Source organism: Puntigrus tetrazona, chromosome 19, assembly GCF_018831695.1.
Source record: "Puntigrus tetrazona isolate hp1 chromosome 19, ASM1883169v1, whole genome shotgun sequence".
In the NCBI taxonomy this organism is placed as follows: Eukaryota; Metazoa; Chordata; class Actinopteri; order Cypriniformes; family Cyprinidae; genus Puntigrus; species Puntigrus tetrazona.
Window position 1 is genome coordinate 3,664,354 of NC_056717.1, and position 21,456 is coordinate 3,685,809.

Below are 21,456 nucleotides of genomic sequence, written 5' to 3' on the forward strand. Positions count from 1 at the left end.
TAACTGGATGAGTCATTCACACCTACACTGGTTAAATTATACTTGCTTTTGAGACTTTTGATGTTACGCGCAACCAGTGAGGACAATGCAGTATGAATGCGTTGTCTTGTTATTGTTGTTTTATTTCGAATATACTCTTAACGTTCTCAACCTTCTTTATTGTCATCTGTGGTGAAGAACCTTTACCATCCGTGAATCCTTTTAATTACAAATGTTAATCTAAAAATGTTTTTTAGAAGATAGTTTCAAAAACTGTTTCCTGAAGATTCTTTTGATGGAATCACATCAAAAACTGCGAGGAAAGAAGAGTGTAGTTCATGTTCAAACCAACTCTAGATGGGATCTTTTGACATTCAAGAATTGTTAACGGAACCAAACTCCTTAAAACCATACAGTAAAAAAACTTGATTCCCAACCCTAGATGTGATGCCCCTGACAGTTTGAGGTAAAGCGTTGATACATGTCAGAACATCCTATTAATGAGATGTCTTCATTATTTCCCCTCTCCTAATTTCTCCATCTGTCCTTCATCTTTCCGTCCTTTCTCTTTTTATCTCAATTTTGCTATTGGTTCCCAAATTTCTCTTCTGCTATCCTAATTTTGTTTTCTTTTGACCTTTTTGGTATGCTTTCTCTCTGCCTGGACCTCTTCTTTCTTAGGACATTGAGAAGACACAGACAGAAATCATGCGTCATCACACCAGTATCAGCGAGCTCAAGCGGAGCTTCATGGAGTCGGTGCCCGAGCCCCGGCCCAGCGAGTGGGACAAGCGTCTGTCCACCCACTCGCCCTTCCGCACCGCTAGCATCAACGGCCAGATGCAGCCAGACGTGAGTACTGGGGTTAAAGCTTACACTTTAGCGATGGATCTTACAGCCTTTGTGTGCCGTTTCTTAAAGACTGTAAAAGTCTTGATGATTGATTGCCGGCTCCATGAAATGAAGGCAACACTTTGGCCATCCATTTGTGTTTAGCTGCAAAGCATGTTGACGGGGTTTAGTGTCGATACAATGATTGGAGAAGAACTAATGACTGTTTTTTCCAAGGTTTTGCAAAAAGTGGTATGAAATCTTTGAAGGATACTCAGAGTTTTAGTTGTTAGTAAATTAGATATTAATGAGCACTTGGTATATTATCCTTTTTTTTACGCGGTATCTCTGTTTTGAGCCTTTGGGTGGATTTCATTGCTGTTTTCAGTGACTGCTGAAACATTTTCTATATATTTTCTGTTTTCTTTGTAGTACTGCGGTATCATAAAAGTGTTTTTAAAATGGCAGCCTCTAAATGATGATTTTAGTCATTTTAGTTCTTAACATTTATATCAATTAAAGGGGTCACATGATGTTGCTAAAAAGATCAAGTTGCATTGCGCCTCGTAAACATGACCGTGTCTGCATTCTTGATTTTTGAAATGGCGAACAGCAAGCACTACACTACACTGCTCAAAACTGGCGTTGGAATAGGAAGTAGAGGTTCTTTTAATAAGAAAGGGTGGCATACATAAAGATTGTGAGTCAGAAGGACCAGACTGTCTTTACAGAGCTAGAACCTCACTTTATAGTCTCTGTGCACAGCTAGTGTAGGCTGCTTTGTCAGGAAATAGTTCTCCATAAATGTGCTGAACACACAGGAACAGTGTTGTAAATAAAACAATAAATTTGTTTGTCCTCTTTTGGAAGCACACAAAGTAGTTTCAGATACAGCATCTCCAGAACATGGCAGCAACGCTACAGACAGAATAATAGCTCCGCCTTCTTTCTTTGTGTGAACATTTGGGCGGTGTTATAAAAATAAACCCATACAGTGATATAAAAAAGAACATCTCTTTGGTTTGAGCCTTTAGTCTTTGCAACTTTGGGGACCATATCTAACAGCTTGTAACGCTTCAAAGAGAAAGGAGCATCGTATGACCCTTTTAATGAATATTTTAGTTTTCTCCAATAAAAACTGCAGTGATCCGCGATGCACAAATGTTTAGCGAAAGGTAGAAATTTTCTAGCCACAGTGTTTGACATGACAGGCAGTAAATTAGACAGCCACTCGTGCTAATCAAGCTCTGCTTTCTTTCTTCTATGGAATACAAAGGAGAGTTGTGCCGGTTGCTCTGTTCCTGTGGGAAACAGCAGAAAAGATGTGAAAATACCAAAAAGCAGTCTGTATGAAGCAAATCTCTATAGTCGTGCACGTAGAGGTATAGATCTTCTAAATGTCTCCGTTTTGTTTCACAGAAGAAATAAAGATTTATTTTTAAATGTTACATATGGTGAAGGATTAAGTTCACTGATACAGAATGCATTTAGATGCTCTTTGACACGTGTAGCATCTGATCAAGCAGTTATTTTATAAACTTTCAGTGTGTGTTTGTGTGTGTGTGTGTGGGCACGTGTGCACACAGGTGAAGACGCCTCCTCTCCTACCCGTACACAGAGTAGCGGGGGGTATATCGGAGGTAAACGTACTCTCATTTGGTCATTGCTGCCAGGGGCTGCGAAGCATCCGCACCTGAAAAGACCGACGTTTCTTTATATAGATAAAGAACGACACAAGCAGAAGCACAAACGGTCGCTGGACGCTCTGGCCATGGCCCAGTCAGAGTAGGAGATCTCCTCTCTCTCTGAATCTGCTCACTGCTGCGGCTTTTATAGACCCCTTGACCACGCCCGCTCCCAAAGCCACGCCCCTTTACCACTGCTGCTGCTCTCTGAATGGCTAGCGCCGGCTTTCCTCTGCTTTGATCCGCGAGTCGCATGGCTGGTTTACACTGCATAATGATGCTGCATGAGTCTGTTAGTTTATCGGCAACCAAAGTAGGTCTAAAAGGAGAAAGTAGTAAAAAAGGAAATAGGAAAAGCAGTCAATAAGAAACTGATGCCTCCTCCTCTTCATTTCATTGTCTTTTCCCCCTTTTTTCCTCTTGTTCCTGTCCTTCACTGGTTGTCCCATCCTTTCCTTCCCTTTGTTTACTCTCCTCCAACTCTCCTGGCAAAAGTCTTGTCCTGGATCGCAGTCATGTCCTCCTCCACTTTCATCCATAGCTCCATCTCCACCTCGATCCTCCTCGTCTCCACAAGCAGGAGTGTCTAGAAGCGCCCAGAGAAGGGAGCGTTCTCTCGCCCCGCAGAGGCCCTCCTCTGCTGAGGCCTATTACATCATGTACCAGTCTCAGACCTGAACACGCTAAACTGCCACATCACACGCTCCTTTCAGTTTCAAAATGAATTCCAGTTCAAATTACTCTATTCTCTCAAATTTTTGCTAAACAGTGTGCACAACGTCTCTATGTTAGCTCTAGACATGGACGCGGTAAAGAACATGGCTGCCGAAATGCCTGAAAAGCTGAGATTGAGTTTTGTACCTAAATAGTAGCAATATTCAAATTATATTTGAATTTAAAAGGTATAATTTCAGTTAGGGGGAAAAAGCGTTTAGCTTCTCTCTTGAGGCCAGAAGAGGGTGCATCGTTTCTTTAAAGCAATAGAATAACTTTGAAAAACAGTGCACAATGTTAAACGAATGTTTATAAACCATATTTAATTAAGCAATTAAATGAAACGATTAGAAGCAAAACAGCGTCATGTATGTTGTTTAATGCAAAGGACCGAAAACCAATCACGAAGAGTTCAGAGTACTGGTTGGTTTTGGCTTGATTTCTGACACAAACATTGATCTCAAAATTTTGAATGAACAACATAGCAGGGCCGCATTTAGTGGATTCAGATGTGCTTTTTTTTTGTTTTGTTTACTTTTTTTTATTCGACAAATATTCTAAATTCTATTTTCTTTGACAGCCCCAGTAAGGAATGGAAAATAGTATGGTTTTGATTTCACTTAATCATTCAATGAATTATTAATTTGCAAATTATCAGGAATAATTCCCCATAATTGGCCTTAAATATAGATTAAAGCTGCAGATCGTAACTTTTTTGCTTAAAAATGATCCAAAATCAATATTTGAGAAAGTACATAACCAGCCGGTGTTTTTCCTAAACTATGTTGCCTTACTTTTAGCCTGATTCCCAGCGGTTAGCTAGTAATATTTTCTAATTTGAGTGGTACAGGTAGGTTTTCGTGTGAAATTGTGGTTTATTATAATAATCTCTGTCACTAAGCATCTTTGTAACTGCACAGCATGAATTAATATATGTTTAAAATTAAAAATTTAGCTAAAAGGTTTAGGAAACGTACCCTTGACTGATTTAGTCAATTTTAATCACATAAAAGAACCAGTTCATGAGAGTAATTTGTTTGTATAAAGCTATGTTGTCCATTTAAAAACCTTTATTATATTCGATTCAGACATCTCACAGCAATTCCTACATATTTTACAAGGTGGCTAATTCAGATGACATCCCTCATGCAAATTTAAATGAGTTTTGCTAAAGCGTATATATTTTACAAGTAGCACAATTCGTAAGAATTGATATAAATGCCCGACCCAGCCACTAAACCTCCTCATCACTTCGGTCCAGACAGATCGTACAATATGTGCGAATTGGTCACGAGATGATTGATGCGTTGATTCAGAGCACGAACTCTCAAAACAGTTTATTTGGGCTGTAGTGCTAGATTCACAAACAGAGACAAACATTAAGAATGGAACCAGTTCTGAACCTTAGCGATTAGCGATAGTAAACCGTGTTAGTTCACATCCACTGATCTGATCCTCTGAGGCTTTCGTTTAGGGACCCGTCCCTCCCAAACCCTGTAGGTTTTTATGGTGTTTTTTGGATATTTGCACTGCCAACAAAATGTCTGCTGCCAATCTTAATATCAATCGGGTGTCCCATCAACACCATTAAAACTCACAAGGTCCTTGCTTCGATCCATAAACTCTAAGCTCAGATCCTGAGCCTGGACCCTTCAGACCCACCCAGAAATCTCCGCTCCCCCTCATCAGTCTCTCCCCGTGTCTCTCCCCACTCCACATGTCTGTTCATTGTTCTGTGTCTCTCTTGGTGTCCCGTTGCCCTGCGCAGAGATGGAAGCGTGCAGGAGGCACGTCCCGGCGACAGCAGGTAAGGGTCAGGTGGGCGCCCGCACCAGGAGGCCCGCCACTGCTGCAGCATACGGAGGAGGATGAAGAAGAAGATGATGACGATTGCAGTGAAGAAAAAGACTTTGAGGTTCAGGGACGTGCCGTCCGGGTCTCCATAGCCGTGTCCACAGAGGACTGGTCCCGCGTCTGCCAGCTGTACCCAGTGGTGCTGCGTCGCCCGCGCGTCTCCCTCCTGTTCAGCAGCCTGCTGGTCCTGATGCTCACGCTCTGGTGGCTTGTCTTCATTTGAGAGACCGTGGAAGAAGATATCAGGCTCAGTCTGAGCTCATCTGGATTATGAGACAATAAGGAGGGAGAGGACGAGGTTCTTCCTGGGGTTTTTTTTTTTTTTGCCCTTCTTGGATTCTTAATACTTTCACCATTTCAGTGTGGATGTTGAGTGACGGTTAAACTGTTTATGTCCTGGATGCACTATGTTGTCTTATAATAGGATGTAAAGATTTCTTTATCAAGGCCAATGCGTTCGCTTTTCTTAAAATAGGTTGATTTTTTTTTTTTTTTTTGTCTTTGTTTATTACAGGGTTTGCAAGATGAGCTAAACTGTTCTTCGTGTGTTTCTTCAATTTCATTTCAAACCGTTTACCATACAGACTACATTCATGTTTAAGTTATGTTTTTTAATCAAATTCATTTTAATTTTCATATTAATTAATAAAAAATTCGGAAATGCCCTACTGACTTACACTACCGTTTAAAAGTTTGGTGTAATATTAAGCAAAGATTCTTTACAAAAGTGACAATAAATACGTCATTTACATTTTTACATGATTTCATTATAAATGTATTGTTAATCTAGTAATCCTAGAAAAAAGACAGCACAGCTATTTTTAGGAAATCAACATATTAGAGTGATTTCTGAAGGATCATGTGACACTGAAGACTTTAATCACAGGAATAAATTACATCTTACTATATATTACAATGGAAAATAATTATTTTAAATTTTAATAATATTCTATGGTAGTATTCTATATATAATTTACATAAGAGAATTCTTTCAAAAACATAAATATATATATATTAGCAGTGCCAAACCTTTAAAATGTGGCGTATGTTGTGAAATTATTTGAACGATAATTGCTAATGAAGACGTTAGCATAGTATTTGCTAAATTGTGAGCGGTCTTTTTGGGCATTTGTTTACTGTTTTTGATTGGTCTTTCAGTTATGCACAAACAAAGGCTAAAACCTACTATAAACACTATATATATATATATATATATATATATGGCTGTCTTGCAAACGCTGTAATTCTTTCAGTACGTGCAAATGTAGGTGTAGCTTTTTTTCTGTTATCCGCTAGCTGCGTACATCTTCACCCAGTGACCACTGGATTTCTCTGGACTACTTTTCAGCACACGTTGCTTCTGTTCGCTGATACAAATCTCTCCTTCGTTGCCAGCCCATGCATAATGAAAAGAACATTTTCTGTAAAACTTTAAGTATTCATGTCGTGTCGGTGGATCAGCGTATCAGGTCTTTTATTACACAGAACACAAATATTAGCATGCATGAAAAACATCAGTATTCCTGTCATGCCAGCTTTAAATGCATCTTACATGATACAGCAATCACAGCCTCCGATAACGATAACGCGGTATTGCATAGTGATAGAAGGAATAGAATGTGTTTTATGTTCATTTATTGTTGTTTTTTTAAATATGCATTTAGAGTAGTGTGATTGATCTTAAAAAATTCCCTGGACACCTTTGCACTTCTGTGAACTGCTGTCAGAGTAGATGGCATATTTCATTTTAGACAAATTTGAGCTGTCTGGATCACGAAGATGGTCCCAGTAATGTGTAGCAGATGTGGGAATTTTTTTTTGCGGCGTAATATTCGGGATTGTTGATTGCAGATTTAGTTGAGGACATATCTCTGTTAACTCATTTGCATAATTTATTTCGTCAGCGGGTACGATTCGTTCTTGTTCAGTAGGTTGTCGTCTGATTTTGTGTATTTTTTACATATATTTCAAAGCCTGTTTTTAATACGTTTCAAATTATATATAACATCTGCTCTGACTAAAGTCCACGATAAAGACAATCCAAGGTACAATCAATAAACTTTAAAAATAACTTTTCTATGAAGTCATTTTCAAAGAACGATATTTTTAGATGTACATAAAAGTCTGAGCTCAAATGTTTGAAGTCCCCTAATGTCGTATTATTGTGCACTAAGATAACCATATCTACTTCAAAAACGACTTTTCTTAATTACTTTCTTGTCATGGTCATCTAATTAGCGCAATATTTTTGATCTCATAAGCGCAGTATATTAATTTCCAGACAAACTGCAGCCGCTTTTGTTGATGCCTGTAAGAAGACACGTAAATGCATGTCTATTATTCCAAAATATTCCAAATGAATTCATTTTTGTCCAGTCTAACTGAGAGCATGTAATCCGTTCAGTGTGAAAACAGCTTATGGAGATGGTATCGCTTTCTTAAATGTCTTTCGCAAGAGATTTTGTGGTTCCCTGGATGGTGTGGATATAATCCAAAACGTTTTACAAAAAAAGTACATATTCTCAGACTAATTGGTTTTTTCAGCCATTGCTTTTTTTCCCCTTTATTATCTTGTTAGGGTGAGTTCATGGAGTGTTTTAGGTTTTTCTGAGGTCTTCTTTGAAGAGTGAATCTTTTGGTAGTCTTTGGTCTCTTTCGCCTAATGATTTGTACTTTGAGTGACTTTCTATGTTAAAGCAGACTTGCATACGGATGCGGGTTTTCACACCGATCTGTTCTTTAGAAAGCACCACATGGTGAGCCCACGGTTTGGCTTGAATTTGCCACCGCGCTCGTTCCCGTCATCATCTGTCAACCTGAAATCGACATTGACTTACAATGTGCCAGATGTTCCTAAATCAAAAGCTTTTTTGGCCGAGTGCCTATAGGTAAAAGATTAAAAAACGAAACCGTGCTAATTTGGTTTTGAAATGCATAATCTGCATATCGGAGCCGAGCATTGTGGGTAACGTGAACGGCTGGCTTCTAGGCAAGGTGAAGGCTTCACTCAGGTCCTCTCAGTCAAGAGGGTGCATGTAGTTTTAGAATAAACACTCTTCGCTCTTATGAAGCATAATTTAATTCCAACTGAGACTCGATTACAATCAATTGAAATCATTTTCCTTGTAATTTATGTTAATAGAGTTACTTTACGTGCAGCAACAGCATGCAGTTATTTCTTATACTATAAAAATCCAGGACTGTTTTCCTCTATTACTCAATATAGTAGATTTATTGTACTCGATAGCACGATAGCGATATGTTAGATTAATTGGACGGCGCTAACTTCACGCTTTTCTCCGATTTTATTATTAACTCAGCTGGGTGCCAATTTCGAAAGAAAGAAATCTAGTCAATGAGCCATTTAAAAAATTAAAAATATTGGAAAGGGTGATAAAGTACATAGGAAGAAGCTATATTTTTTTGCCAACCATTCAAAGTCTCACCAGGCTAAGCATTTTTTCTTGTCTAGCAGCTTTTTTTCCGAGGCGGTCAGAAGAGAGTATCAATCTTACGGCGCGAAGGCTTGGCCCAGGGTTCCAGATGGGGTTTAGTAGCTGCTGATGTGTGTGAGGTGAAGTTAATGTAGTGAGAAAAGCATTTCTCTGCTCACTCTCCACCGTGTTTTGACCTCTCTCGCAGTCTCCTGTGGTGAAGACGAAAACCATCACCATTTCTGATGTCACCAACTCCCTTCGCAGCGAAATCGCCACCAAGGACATCCCCATTGTGCATACGGAGACCAAGACCATCACATACGAGTCTGCCCAGGTGAGCCAAAACAATTTTTGTTTTCCATCACTGCGTGTGAGGCTCCATGGGAAATGGCTTCGGAGGCAAGCGATGAATGAGGGATGTAATGAAAGAGATGTGTGTTTGTTTGCTAATAGCCCAACGCGCTGTCGGAGAAGGAGTCCGGGATGCTGTTGAGTGCTCAGACCATCACCTCAGAGACGGTCAGCACCACCACCACCACCCAGATCACCAAGGTACAAGAAGCTACGCCTGAAGAACAGCTGACCGGTGTTAAATGATCCTACCCTTACCAAAAAGTAGCATACGTCTAGTTTATTTTCATCAATTATACTTAAGTAAAACATATTTTAAGTGCACTATTAGCATACTTCAGTAGTCTCTGGGACTAAATTGACCAACTTTCTAATATATAAAAGTATTCTTTTAAATATAGCAGTAGTAAACAGTAGGTTACAATAATGTTTCTCGGCTAAAAAAAAAAGTACACTTCCATAATGTAATTAAAGCGCTTTATTTTTGTGTACTAATTTTGTACTTCATATACTAAAATGACTCTTTAGTACTTTTTCAGATAAACTTAAGTGTACTCATCTAAGTGTAATCAACTGTGCTGTTTTGAGACGCCGTGAATATGAACTAAAATGCACTTTTAACATACTATCTCTGTTGTTAAAAATGTATTTAGTTACCACTTGTAGCACACTTGAGTGCACTATTGTATGAAAGATGCTTTCAAGTGTGCTACAAATGGTAACTAAATACATTTTTGTCCATTTGTGTTCATTTGTGAGCAAAAATAGAGGATTTTAATTACATTACGGAAGTCTACTTGTTACCTGGGTTTTAGGTTGTACTGCAACTATACTAAAAGTAAACTTATGATAATTTACTGCTTAATTACTTCGCATCTTCCTAATTAGTAGCATTTTTACCACTTTAAACTATAGTAACAATAAACTACTAGTAGATTTATACTGCAAGTATACTCGTGAGTTCTCTTTAAGTGAACTTTACATCCTACTTTAAGTATAACACTATGTCCCTATGTAGTTATTCATTTGTATATAATTTTTAATACAAATATCTGACATCAAAAGAAAGCTCGTCAACTAAAGCTTTTTATTTTAGCCGCATTCACTTGTTTTAAAAAAAAATTCAGAATGACAATCAAAACATAGATGGAGTTGATCAACAGCCCAAAGCTTGGCAGGCATTATTATCTCTTCATTAGTCAACGTTTTATTCCATAACTTTACAGTTTTGATGCAGTGACGATGTAGTCAGATTACACGTTGAAGTAACCGTTATTTGGGCTTCTTCTTCACTTCTGTTTTTGGAAATTCTGCAAAGAACATAAGTACTAGCGCCCCCTGCCGTATATCAACAAAACATGGATTCTAGGAGCACTATTATAGCTCAAATATATTACACTTTTTCTAAGTATAAGGAATATATACTTCAAAAGTCATCAGAGAAGCACGCAAGAAGTAGACTAAAAGTATGCTTCGGTATGCCAATAGCACACTTGAATGAAGTTCTTTTTCGTAAGGGTGTTTGGGCACAATGTGTAACTTAAAATAATAAGCCGAGCGCTTTCTGCTAAACATGACTGCAGAAAACTCTACGATACCGCACGCTGCAAGTTAGGCCACAGCGGCGCCGAGAGGTTAAAGCCATTGTTAATTACAGTTTATATCAGCATCTTTCCATTTTGCAAAGTTAGTGAAGAATTGCCGCCCTGCACAGATGAGATATTCACTGTGTTCCTGGCTCTCTCGTTCTCTCTTCTCTTCCCTTTCTCTGCTCAGACGGTGAAAGGCGGGATCTCAGAGACCCGTATCGAGAAGAGAATCGTGATCACTGGAGACACTGAGATTGACCATGATAAGGTGAAACGCACCTACAGCTAATAATCACGCATCCTCATAGACAGGATTTATAGGATAGAAACATCCCAAAGGAATATATCAGATACATACGCTTGTATTAAAAGCCACCAAACTTCCATTTTGGTTTCACGGGGCCTTTAAAATGCATACGTCCATCGATCTGGTTTAAGTGCTGTCCTCTCTGCTCTCCAGGCTCTCGCTCAGGCTATAAAGGAGGCGAAGGAGCAGCACCCCGACATGTCCGTGACTAAAGTGGTGGTGCATCAGGAAACGGAGATCACCCCGGAGTAACTCCTGCATGCGACACAGGTTAGTTTCCTGCTTGGCGGCCTGTCCGAATAATATTACACGCGCGCGCTTATTTCAGAAGTGATCCGCGTGCCGAAAAACATCTCGCGATAATGCTTTCCAGTCGTCGCTTAGAAATGGCCGCGCATATGCTATATAATTGTCTGTCCGTCGAGGTGATTTTAAGATGATTTCATGTCAGAAAGATTGCTGAGCTCTGCTTTAGGATGTACCTTCCCTTTCATTATTGCCGCTGCACAAATACATGACTGTGTGAGTGATCTCATCGTCTGTCCCTCCGCGGCTCTCGCTCTCTAATAGCGCTGGAGTTTGATATGTTTATGGCATACGTTTAAATCTCTTCTCTCATTGGCCACATAGCCGCGCCGTCTCCCATAATACCTTAAATCCATTACAGCATTTCTGGGGTTTCGTTTTTTTTCGAATGTCAAAAATTCCTCAATTTAAAAACTCGATTACTGCAATCTTACAAATAAAGCAAGATGCCTTAATAAGATGATGACGATAGAAACCCTCCCGAGGGATCTCAGAGGATTAGACCGAGACACTTAAACTCTATGATTTACTGTCACCATTATCTGTGCTCCAATAAAAAACCCCAGTAGAAAGCGCTCTTACACTGCCGTATTTACAGCCTCTATACACGCTTGTAGCAGGTCGCTGACATCCCGGTCCAGCTCCAGAATTTCAATTGAGGATGCAGAATTACATTTTAGAATTTATTAGGTATTAGATAATACCTCATATTAATTAGATGACATTAGATGATATTAATATTCTGTGTTGCTAATGCCACCTATTAAAATGTGTAAAAAAGTAATTTTACTAAGTTACTACTTGCTACTAATTACATGGCCGTGATGAAAAACAGTGCTATTTTAGTATCGTTTAAATACGCTATTATAATATTGGTAAAAGTATTTGTTAGCCTTTATTTGATATTTTCAGTTTTCTTATTTAACGATTTTCTTATGTTTGTTTTTATTTATTTTTGACCTTTAAATATTTCTTTGAAATTAAAATGATTTTTTTCCGATTTATTTTCTTTAATCCTAGTTCTTTAATATTTCTTTATAGATAATTTTTTTTGTTTAAAATAAAAGTGTTTTATTTTATTTTAATTTCAGCTTTATTAACCAGACAAATTTTTACATTTGTATTATTTTAATTTAATTTAATTATTATTATTGTTATTATTTTTATTATCAGTTTTAATTTCGGCTGACACTGATAAAGATTAGCACCATAAAATAATCAACAGAATCTTTGGATTTTAGACTGCTTTTGAGCTGTTGTTTCGACTGTATAGAACTTGGCTTACAGAAATATGCGTAATAAAAATGAAAAGCACGTCCAGAAAGCGAATCGTCTCAGCCCTAGGCCTTTTAGTGCGTTTGTGCGAGGCTCTGGGCGTCTGGTGCTGTTTAACCAGCTGTCAGGGTGGTATGTATACAGACTCTGCTCTCAGAGGATGATGGGTAATGCTGCCCTGCCAGTTTGTTCCCACAGTGCCCCGCGCTGAGCGTGCGGAGACCCGGTTCACCCCGTTCGCCCCGTCAGTGTTTACTTCTCTTTCTTTCACTCATCCTCTATTATTTCCATGTCGTTCAGGTCTGCATGCCGCAGGCCATCCCGGTTTTCATCACTGACTCTGTGACCCGTGGGATTGTTTACTTTGTGCTTTACCAGAAATGCTGTCCTGTTTTGTTTGTCTCGCGCGATTGTTGATTAGCCTTTGATCTCGCATCATCGCAGGGTGAAAAAAAACCGGGACCAGTCGGGTTTATGAATGTGAAAAAAACAACGCGAGATCCCTCACAAGCAGCCCCTTCCCATCAGCCCACGAGCTCCCCTCACGGACAAACACTTCCTGTAGCAGCACATGTCCCACCCAGTCACTGCCGACCGAGATGCCACTTTCCAGACCCTAAACATCCGTCAGATCTGCACCTACTCGTGTCCAGCGTCCTGCCTGACCTCCACCACCTCAAAGACATTCCACGACGGACTGAACCATGTTACGAAGTCGTTTTCTAAAACAGTGGCTAAAGAGCAACTTTTTATCTCAAATTCATACGGTATTTTTAGGGTGGATTCCAAAGGGATGGTTCACATTATAACAACTGGGCGGCGGGTATTTTCTAAAGTGTCATTTTGTTGTAGTTGTCGTTGTTGATTTTTTTTGTTATTTAATATTTGTTTGCAATTGGTTGATTTATCTGTATCATAATCTGAAACACTCCGAAGGCAACGTTCACCCAAAATTCAAACAGTGATGCAAAAGCTATATTTTAGGACTTTCTTTTTTTCTGTGAAACAAAAACGAGACGTTTAGCGGAATGTTCATACTGCTCTCTTCCACTTTTTTTTCAAGATTAAATTTAGGGATAGTTCACCCCAAAAATGTTATTCTGTCATCATTTACTCTATGTCATTCCAAACGATATTTTGAGAAGATGTTTTGAGGAATTTTAGCAGTCACCCAAACCAACGTTTGATTGCCAACCTTCTTCAAAATATCTTCTTTTTGCATTCAAAACACGAGCAAGTCATACAAAATTAATAAATTGATGATAGAAGTTACCATTTTTGGTGAACCATTCCTTTAAGTTTTATAATTCTGTTATTTGATTTCCATTCACACACATTCAAATTTGACAAGTTTAACATCAATAATGCTTTAACATGCAATTTCAATGTTCCTTAAACCAATCATATGATGTCCTAGGCTGTTTTTTTAAAAAACTTTTATGGTGCTCATTTTAGCAACTTTTGGAACCGTTTTTGCTTTCATTGCATTGAACCTTCTGCTAAACATCTGAATTGATTGAAGAAAAAAGAAAGGTTAGAGTCAACTGAGAATAATTTTTATTTTTGGGTGAACTGTTCTTAGTCCAGTACTCCATCCTGTTGTAAAGTCCCATATTTTATGTTCCTCTTAAATGTGAAAAGTATTATTATTTTGTTCTCGGTGTAAAAAATGACGTGTTATTTTCATTCAGAATGCTGGAGCAGCTTCAGATGTTCTCTCGTGTTTTCAAGTTACTTTGCATATTCGTCGAAGGCTTGTATCATTTCTCTTTTCTTTTGTTGGTAACGTCGTCCTGTGTCATCATGGATTGGGGGTCCGAAGAAGATGGGGGGGTGGGCTATCGTAGTGAAACTACACTCTGTGATGTTTCTATTTATTTTCAGCAGTTTTGTTTCTCGTTTGTGTGTGTACTTTGCATTTTAGGCGCCCTGCTCTCTTAAATGCAGCTTTGATGTTTTTGTATTAGATCCAGAATCCCAAACACCAGCTCCCGCCAGTTTTTAAATGGGATTTGCAGGGATAACTTTGCTCATTTTCAGTATATTTCTACTTTTCTACTAGAGGGGGCAGTGTGTTCTTACCCACGAGGTCTATAGCAGATCTGCAACAACCTGAAGTGGTTTTAGGTGAATTGGAAATCGATTAGCCGGGAATGCAGCTAATTAGCAATTACGGTAATTAACAGCGCCGAGCGTGAATCCGAAAGCGATTTAAGGCGAAATTAAAACGTCCCGGTCACTCTTCGAGACATTCAAAACGCCTCTGATTGACTTTAAAGGTCACGACGGACAATTCTAGAGCGGTAATTCAATTCTAGAAAATCTTAAGTGGGAATCTGTGGATTTTATATCGTGCATCAACACTGCCGGTGGCGTAAAGCATACTGCCCCACCAGTCCAGCACGTCCAGTTTTTAAATGTCTATTTTAAAATGTTACGCTTTTATAATAGTTCAAATAGTATCCTGTACAGAGAGCGAGGTGTCGTAGTTCGTTCAGTGTGTTGTTTTCTTCATTGTGGCACTCCTTTCCTATGCTTGTCTGGGGTGAAGAAAAGAAACGAACCGCACGTTTGTCCTCAGAGGTTCTCTTTCTTCTCATCGCACCCCTTTTTCTTTTGCCATCACTGGAAAAAAAAAAAGACAAATGTACAATATAGCACCATGCACTGAATAAACTCCAACTTAGACACATTCTCCACACAGTTTCAGGTGTTTGCTTTTCACAAGCTTCTTCATGCGTCCTCGCCGTTCCTTCTTATTAAACCAACAAGCTAATCAATTCCCAATAGATAACGTTGCTTGAGAAATGAGCCGTATTACAGAAGGAACTGATGTCAATGCCATGTACGGCGGTTCTCAGTTTGCCACCATTTTATCATTTCTGGTCGTTAACACATTAACCCAGAAATAAGATGCATATATCCCAGGCCTAGCTCTGCGGGTTGTGGTTTATTAGCGGCGTTTAGCTGGATGAAGGCAGGCTGCGGTTGATGGTTCGCTCACAACCCTGGAGACGGGCGAATAAAGCACATCGGCAAGGGCTGAGAGACGAAACACACTGCTCTGCTGTTAAATAAAAGAGAGAAATGATTTTCTTGTCTTTGCTTCATAATTGCATCATGCACTATACGCTTCGGTTGACGAAAAACGGGGTCGTCCGTGAAGATGGGGTCGTCAAATTAATTTATCACATTGCGTTTATCATGCCTAATTGTAGTATGTTGAAAATAACATGACAAAGCAATATGTAAAACATATATCCGTAATTTGAACTAATGATCTAATGTTTACTTTTCATTTTTGTTCGTTTCATTGTGCCGTTTTGGAACGTGAAAAAAAGTTGAATTTATTAATTATTGAAATAAACAGCATGTTTCTTCCACATTCCAAAATATATAAATATATGTATAAATGTATATTCATGTGAATAGGTTGAAAACATAAAACAATTATTGTGTGTATATATATATATATATATATATATATTGTGTGTATATATATATATATATATATATATATATATATATATATATATATATATATATATATATATATATATATATATATATATATACACATAGTACACACATATATATCAAACTTTTTTGTTCACGATTAATCATTTGACAGCACTAAAAATATATATCGTATATATTACAAAATAAAATTGCCGTAAATTTATTATGTCCCTCTTAAACTCCACAAGTTTGTACAAAGACGTTTACATGGTCAGTCACGTCTGATTATTAAACTATAAATAGCTTTTTCCTTTGTTATCTTTTCATTTTATTTCCACATTTAATCCAATTTATTCCTATTATTTAATTCTTTGGCATTTTCACCAGTGAAGTGCATACGTTTGCTGTGCATGTTATAAAATGAAAATTAGTTCACAATTTGAATGTCTCGTGTCTCTTTGGTATCCGCTTGTTCCACTTGAGATTATCCTCTTTACATCACATAAAGATGGTGTGCGCACACATATTAATATTACAAATGACGAGTGTCTTTTTGGCGTGTTTCTCTTCGATCTGTCAGAAGGGATGAGGGAGGAATATTTAAGAGCGTCAGAAAGGCTCCATCCCTGTAACTTGTGAGCTGAAGTCAGCTGGAATTATCCAGGCAATTAGTTTTTCCTGGAGCTGTTATTTATGGGAATACTCTAAATGTTTTGAATGTTTAATCTCTGGCTGCCAATTAGCATTGCGTTAAAGGTCAGAGAAAGGGCTGGGCCGTAACCACTGTAGCAATATTCGTCCGACCGACCAATAGGATTTGATTCTGTCTTACTCTAAACATGAGCTCACGGAGCAGATGGGTTAAACACTGAACCGTGGAACCTGCAGTAACCGGCATCTTACATTTATCCCCAGAATGCTAATGAACGTTGCAAGAAATTTCAGTTTTTCATCAAAGTGTAGTCCCAAACCAATCCCAAGAGTTATTGTAAATAAGAAAAATCTTAGATTTTTTTTTTTTTTAAAAAGCATGAAGCAGGGGCAGATTGTACGAAATGTCTAAATGAGACCAAACATATTTTTTGTCTTTTTTTTTTTCCAACAGTCCGAAACCAGATACTTATTTTACGCAGGCCTGTAGAGTAAATGTAGATGTGATTACGTTTAAATGATAAGAACTAAAACAGAAGATTGCAGTTTTGAAAACGAAAAAATGAACAACATTGTCAAAATTTTCGACGATAATTGTATTATTTTCACGGACTTTTGGTGCCACTTCAACTTCCCAAAACAACATTGTTGTGTAAACGAACAGCCAAAACACGTTTTAGGTTTTTAGTTTAAAAAATAGTTTTATGCAAGCATCGCACTTAGATTTGTCCCTAAGATGCTAAAGAGAATAATAATAATATTCAGAATATTTTCAGTGTAGTACTAGCCTGACCACACGAGATGCTCACGAGATTGTGTTTTGTATTTTTTGTATAATTTACGCAACGTCGTGAATGCTTATAGGGTATGTTTACGAAACCACGATGTACTAAAAGCGCAAAAAAAGAAAAAGATTTTCGTACAGATGACATCGACATCAAAACAATCTCATTTCACAAAGACGGCAAATAAACGAAAAATTAGTATTATTCACGGCGTGCCAGTAGATGGCGATGTCACTTTATAAAGACTTCACGACGTATTCCTGTGGAATTAATGCATATGTGCGTAGTGTCACCGTTTTCACGAATCCACTTTTTGTTACTGTGCAGTTTACAAGGAAACGATTCGTACGTTTTACAGTTTTAGCCAAAGCGCACGAAAAAGTTTTTAATTGAAATTGCCAAAACGTAGAAAAACCTAGCAACTCGTACTTCGCTTGTATCGGCACGGCAACGGTGGCGGATTAAAGAGTTTGGGCTCTCCAGAAATTGCTTACTCTCAGAGTAAGTGCGACGTCGTGAATTTCACGGAATAAAGAAAAGTGTATTTGGCATATATAAAGTCGATGAGGTGGTCTCGGGAGAAACGGGAATGCGACGTAAATGCATTTTGAGGTTTTGCTGATAGACTTGGATGATGCACTTAGTCTAGAAAAAAAGGAAAAACACAGCTTTTATTGTGTTGGGAAGGGTTCTGTCAGCCTCTGATTACTTGACAAAATGACCTTATATAATTCATACACTGTTTGTATTGGATACGTGTATATGGTGTATTAGCGGATAGTGTATAGTGCGTCATTTTTGATGCGTTTGTCTGCATGAGGCTAAACATCTGGCCTGTCGAGGTTTGAGCTCGGCTTTTTGTGCAGAGCTTGTTAGAGGAATTTCCAGCTGTTTTGCACAGAATAGCCGTAACATTAGCATCATGTGTATCGCCGTCGGAGCGATTAATAATGTAATGAAATAATGTAAGCTTCCAGCGTGAGCCGCAAAATGAGCTGCGAGGCCAGCAGCACGTGGTCCCGAATTCATATTCGTGAGCAAAATGATTATTATATATCAACAGCAGCTGGTCTGCCATATGTGAATCTGCCCAGACGGGATATCCAAAGGGTCCACGAGATGAATCTTAAAAAAATTCAGAGACACCGTTCTTTTAACGTCTCTGAAACGTTTTCACAATCTGTCATTAAACCAGTTGTTGATTACAAGCGTCATTATGATGCTAGTATTAAAAAAAAGGAAAAAACAGTGCTTGCTTTTCCTCTTTTTAGAAACTAAACTGCGTGCAACGTAAAATTTTAATGAAATGCCAACGCAAGGGGCCCGCTATTCTTATTGTCGTCGTCTTTAAACATTAACAGTTCTGTTTAGGGATGTTTTCCTGCTCCATGAAGTCGGTCCTGCCCTGCGGCTAGAGAACGGCGTGTGCTCGGCCAGCCTGCTTACATAAACACAGCCATTTGCTTTTCAATTATTTATAATACAAATTTGAGTACGTTTGACTTAAAAGAACTTCCCGCTAAAAGACTCTTCATTGATCTTTTGAAATGAGAGACCTTGAGCGCAGCGGTGTGAAAGCTTCCTCCGGTCCAGAAGAAAATAATGTGCTGAAGCTATAGTGCAAAAAAAAAAGAAGAGGCTTAAAGGTACAGTAAAATTCTAATTACCTATAAGGAATTACATGCAGTTTATTAATTGGGCAGTTGTAGTCACACTGTACTGAATACATCTTTAGTCTGACCTTTGGTTATTTCTATAAAGCGGCACAAAAACGGCAGCGGTTTTCTCTATTCACGCTTCAGAAAAGAGTAGTTAGCAGATTAGCGTTCTTAGGCTCGTAACAATGGCTGAGCTCTTTAGTTTCATACGAAACATGAGCCAAGTGCAGGATAAAAAGCTTAAACACACACACACACACACACACACACGCACGCTCTAAATTAATCTACTGATGTCTTCTTAAAGTACACTTATATTTTTTTATAGTGCGCTTTCAAATATCTGTGCCGACAGATAATGTCATCTAAAAGCATTTAAGTGTTCATTTCTAAGGCATTGAGGTTTATGAAAAAAACCTTAACAAAATCAATTAGATGAATGCTGTAAACATTACCGTTAAGTCAATTCTTAACATTAAGTAAATACAACGAATTCAACGAACTAAATGCAATTCATTGCAACGGTAATAATCAAAAGTAATGCAAATGAATGTTAATGTCAGCATTAGCTAATGCGTTATTAAATCCAGCTCTATAACGTTTCGTCTTTGGAGGCCCCTAATAATTACGCACGCATTAAAAACGTGATTTTGAAATGTATGTTTAAAGTAAAAAAATCTAGTCTACTGCTCACTAATTAGTTACTGTAAATGAATGCATTGGTTAACCGGAGTCTTATAGATTCTAATATGTTGCCGGAAACGGTAGACGTTTCGTTTTAAGGCTTTAGTATTTTAAGTTTTATTTTCCTGCTATTCAGGTTGCAAGGTCAAGGTAAGGCAAGCTTTAGTTTTCTCCCTGTTCACGATGAAGAAATAACAGTGTTTTATCGTGGTGCTTACGAGCGGGCTATATGTACGTGTGGATGATTTACTTTGTTGCAGAGTCGATGACATGGAAGTGGCCCCTGGGTCTCACCGACCAACAGAAACAATTCAACAGCCGGCAATGATCTACTCATCATATGCTGACAGACCCTCTCGAGAGCTCAGGTGACTGCGCTGGATCTCTGTCACACACACACACACACACGCACACACTGTCTAATTAGAGTGACTGATCTTAAATGCACGAATCAAAGCGTACTAGGAGAAAGGCTTCAGAGGCTTTATCTCGAAGGGGAAATTCAGGTGCGACATGACCAACATCGAAGTCCGTAAAAACAGGCGTGCGTTCGCAGAAAAGGCCGTCGGGCTGGATGTTATTAGAAAACGGTAATACTGTAGAGTCAGCATGCTGTAGACAGAAGATACTCGTGAAATCCCAAATTGCATCCCTTCTGTATATAAGTTCGTTATTATATATAGAGTACATAGAGTGCGGTATTATACATGTGCATTCACGTTTGTTCAGTTCCTGTGTTCATTGGAAATGAAAACCCGTAACTTTTGCTGCTGCTTCATCGATAGCAGCTTTCCCCTGTAGACTTGCTCTGCCTGCCAAGCTTAAGAAACACTGTATTCACAGCAGTTTTACTACTAAATTTGGTATGTTACACACGTTAGTAAAGAAAATACTTTAATGGGATTCGAATGGGTTTAGTTACAGTGTAATGCATTTATTAAGAATTTTTCAAAAATGTCCAAACTCGTTATGTTTGACATTTAAGGTTTTAGGAATAGCAATGTTTTATATAGGCTAATGCATTCTTTGTAGCGACTTGTTTACACATATTTGACTTATATTTATTTATATAAATGCATTTAGATTAATCTTTAGGACTACTATTAATTTACATGCTTGATTAACATCAGTGACTTGGACAATAGCGACTAAATTAGGCTGCTATCCCTTTAAAAACGAATTCACAGATGCAGTGCACTGATGCATGTTCTTCTTAACATCTACGCTCACTTAAGACGAAATAGACTATTTACATGAACGGTTGACAAAACTGACATCGTTTTGTGTGTAATTCTCTGTTCAAGAGTAATCGTGCGCAGCTCAGAAACCGGACTATATTGAAGAGTTATATTTTTGTTAGTTAGATTTTTGAAGGTTTTATGAGACGTGCAGGAAGTGCATGTTAGCTTAAGTCCTGCAGGATAGATCAATAATATGATATGTTGGAATGTAAGTTACGCATCTAACCTCCGAAACCACGCAGCAGATTCGATCCGAATGAATCTTATCCCGAATCGTCCCTCCCTAACACTTTCATCTCTTTTTCATTCGCTGACGGAAATTTCGATAGATTTACGTTATCGTTTTTTTAGCATTTTGTCGAAAATGTCGATAGATTTACGTTATCGTTTTTTTAGCATTTTGTCGAAAATGACGATAGATTTACGTTATCGTTTTTTTAGCATTTTGTCGAAAATGTCGATAGATTTACGTTATCGTTTTTTTAGCATTTTGTCGAAAATGACGATAGATTTACGTTATCGTTTTTTTAGCATTTTGTCGAAAATGTCGATAGATTTACGTTATCTTTTTTTAGCATTTTGTCGAAAATGTTGATAGATTTACGTTATCTTTTTTTAGCATTTTGTCGAAAATGTCGATAGATTTACGT

The 21,456-nt window shown here is 38.2% G+C and overlaps 1 protein-coding gene across 12 annotated transcripts in view; it reads left to right on the forward strand.

The window, feature by feature from the left end:
- epb41a (erythrocyte membrane protein band 4.1a) overlaps positions 1–15,020 on the forward strand; it is a 55,599-nt gene extending 40,579 nt beyond the window's left edge. For 11 of the 12 annotated variants that reach the window (XM_043217650.1, XM_043217641.1, XM_043217651.1 and 8 more), the window contains 6 exons: positions 661–831; positions 8,706–8,834; positions 8,954–9,052; positions 10,628–10,708; positions 10,901–11,017; positions 12,773–15,020. In XM_043217650.1, the coding sequence (XP_043073585.1) occupies positions 661–831; positions 8,706–8,834; positions 8,954–9,052; positions 10,628–10,708; positions 10,901–10,999 (579 nt within the window). In that variant the 3' untranslated portion in view covers positions 11,000–11,017; positions 12,773–15,020. The remainder of the gene's footprint in view (positions 1–660; positions 832–8,705; positions 8,835–8,953; positions 9,053–10,627; positions 10,709–10,900; positions 11,018–12,772) is intronic. The other variant, XM_043217645.1, reaches the window with a different exon arrangement.
- The last annotated feature ends 6,436 nt before the right edge of the window (positions 15,021–21,456 follow it).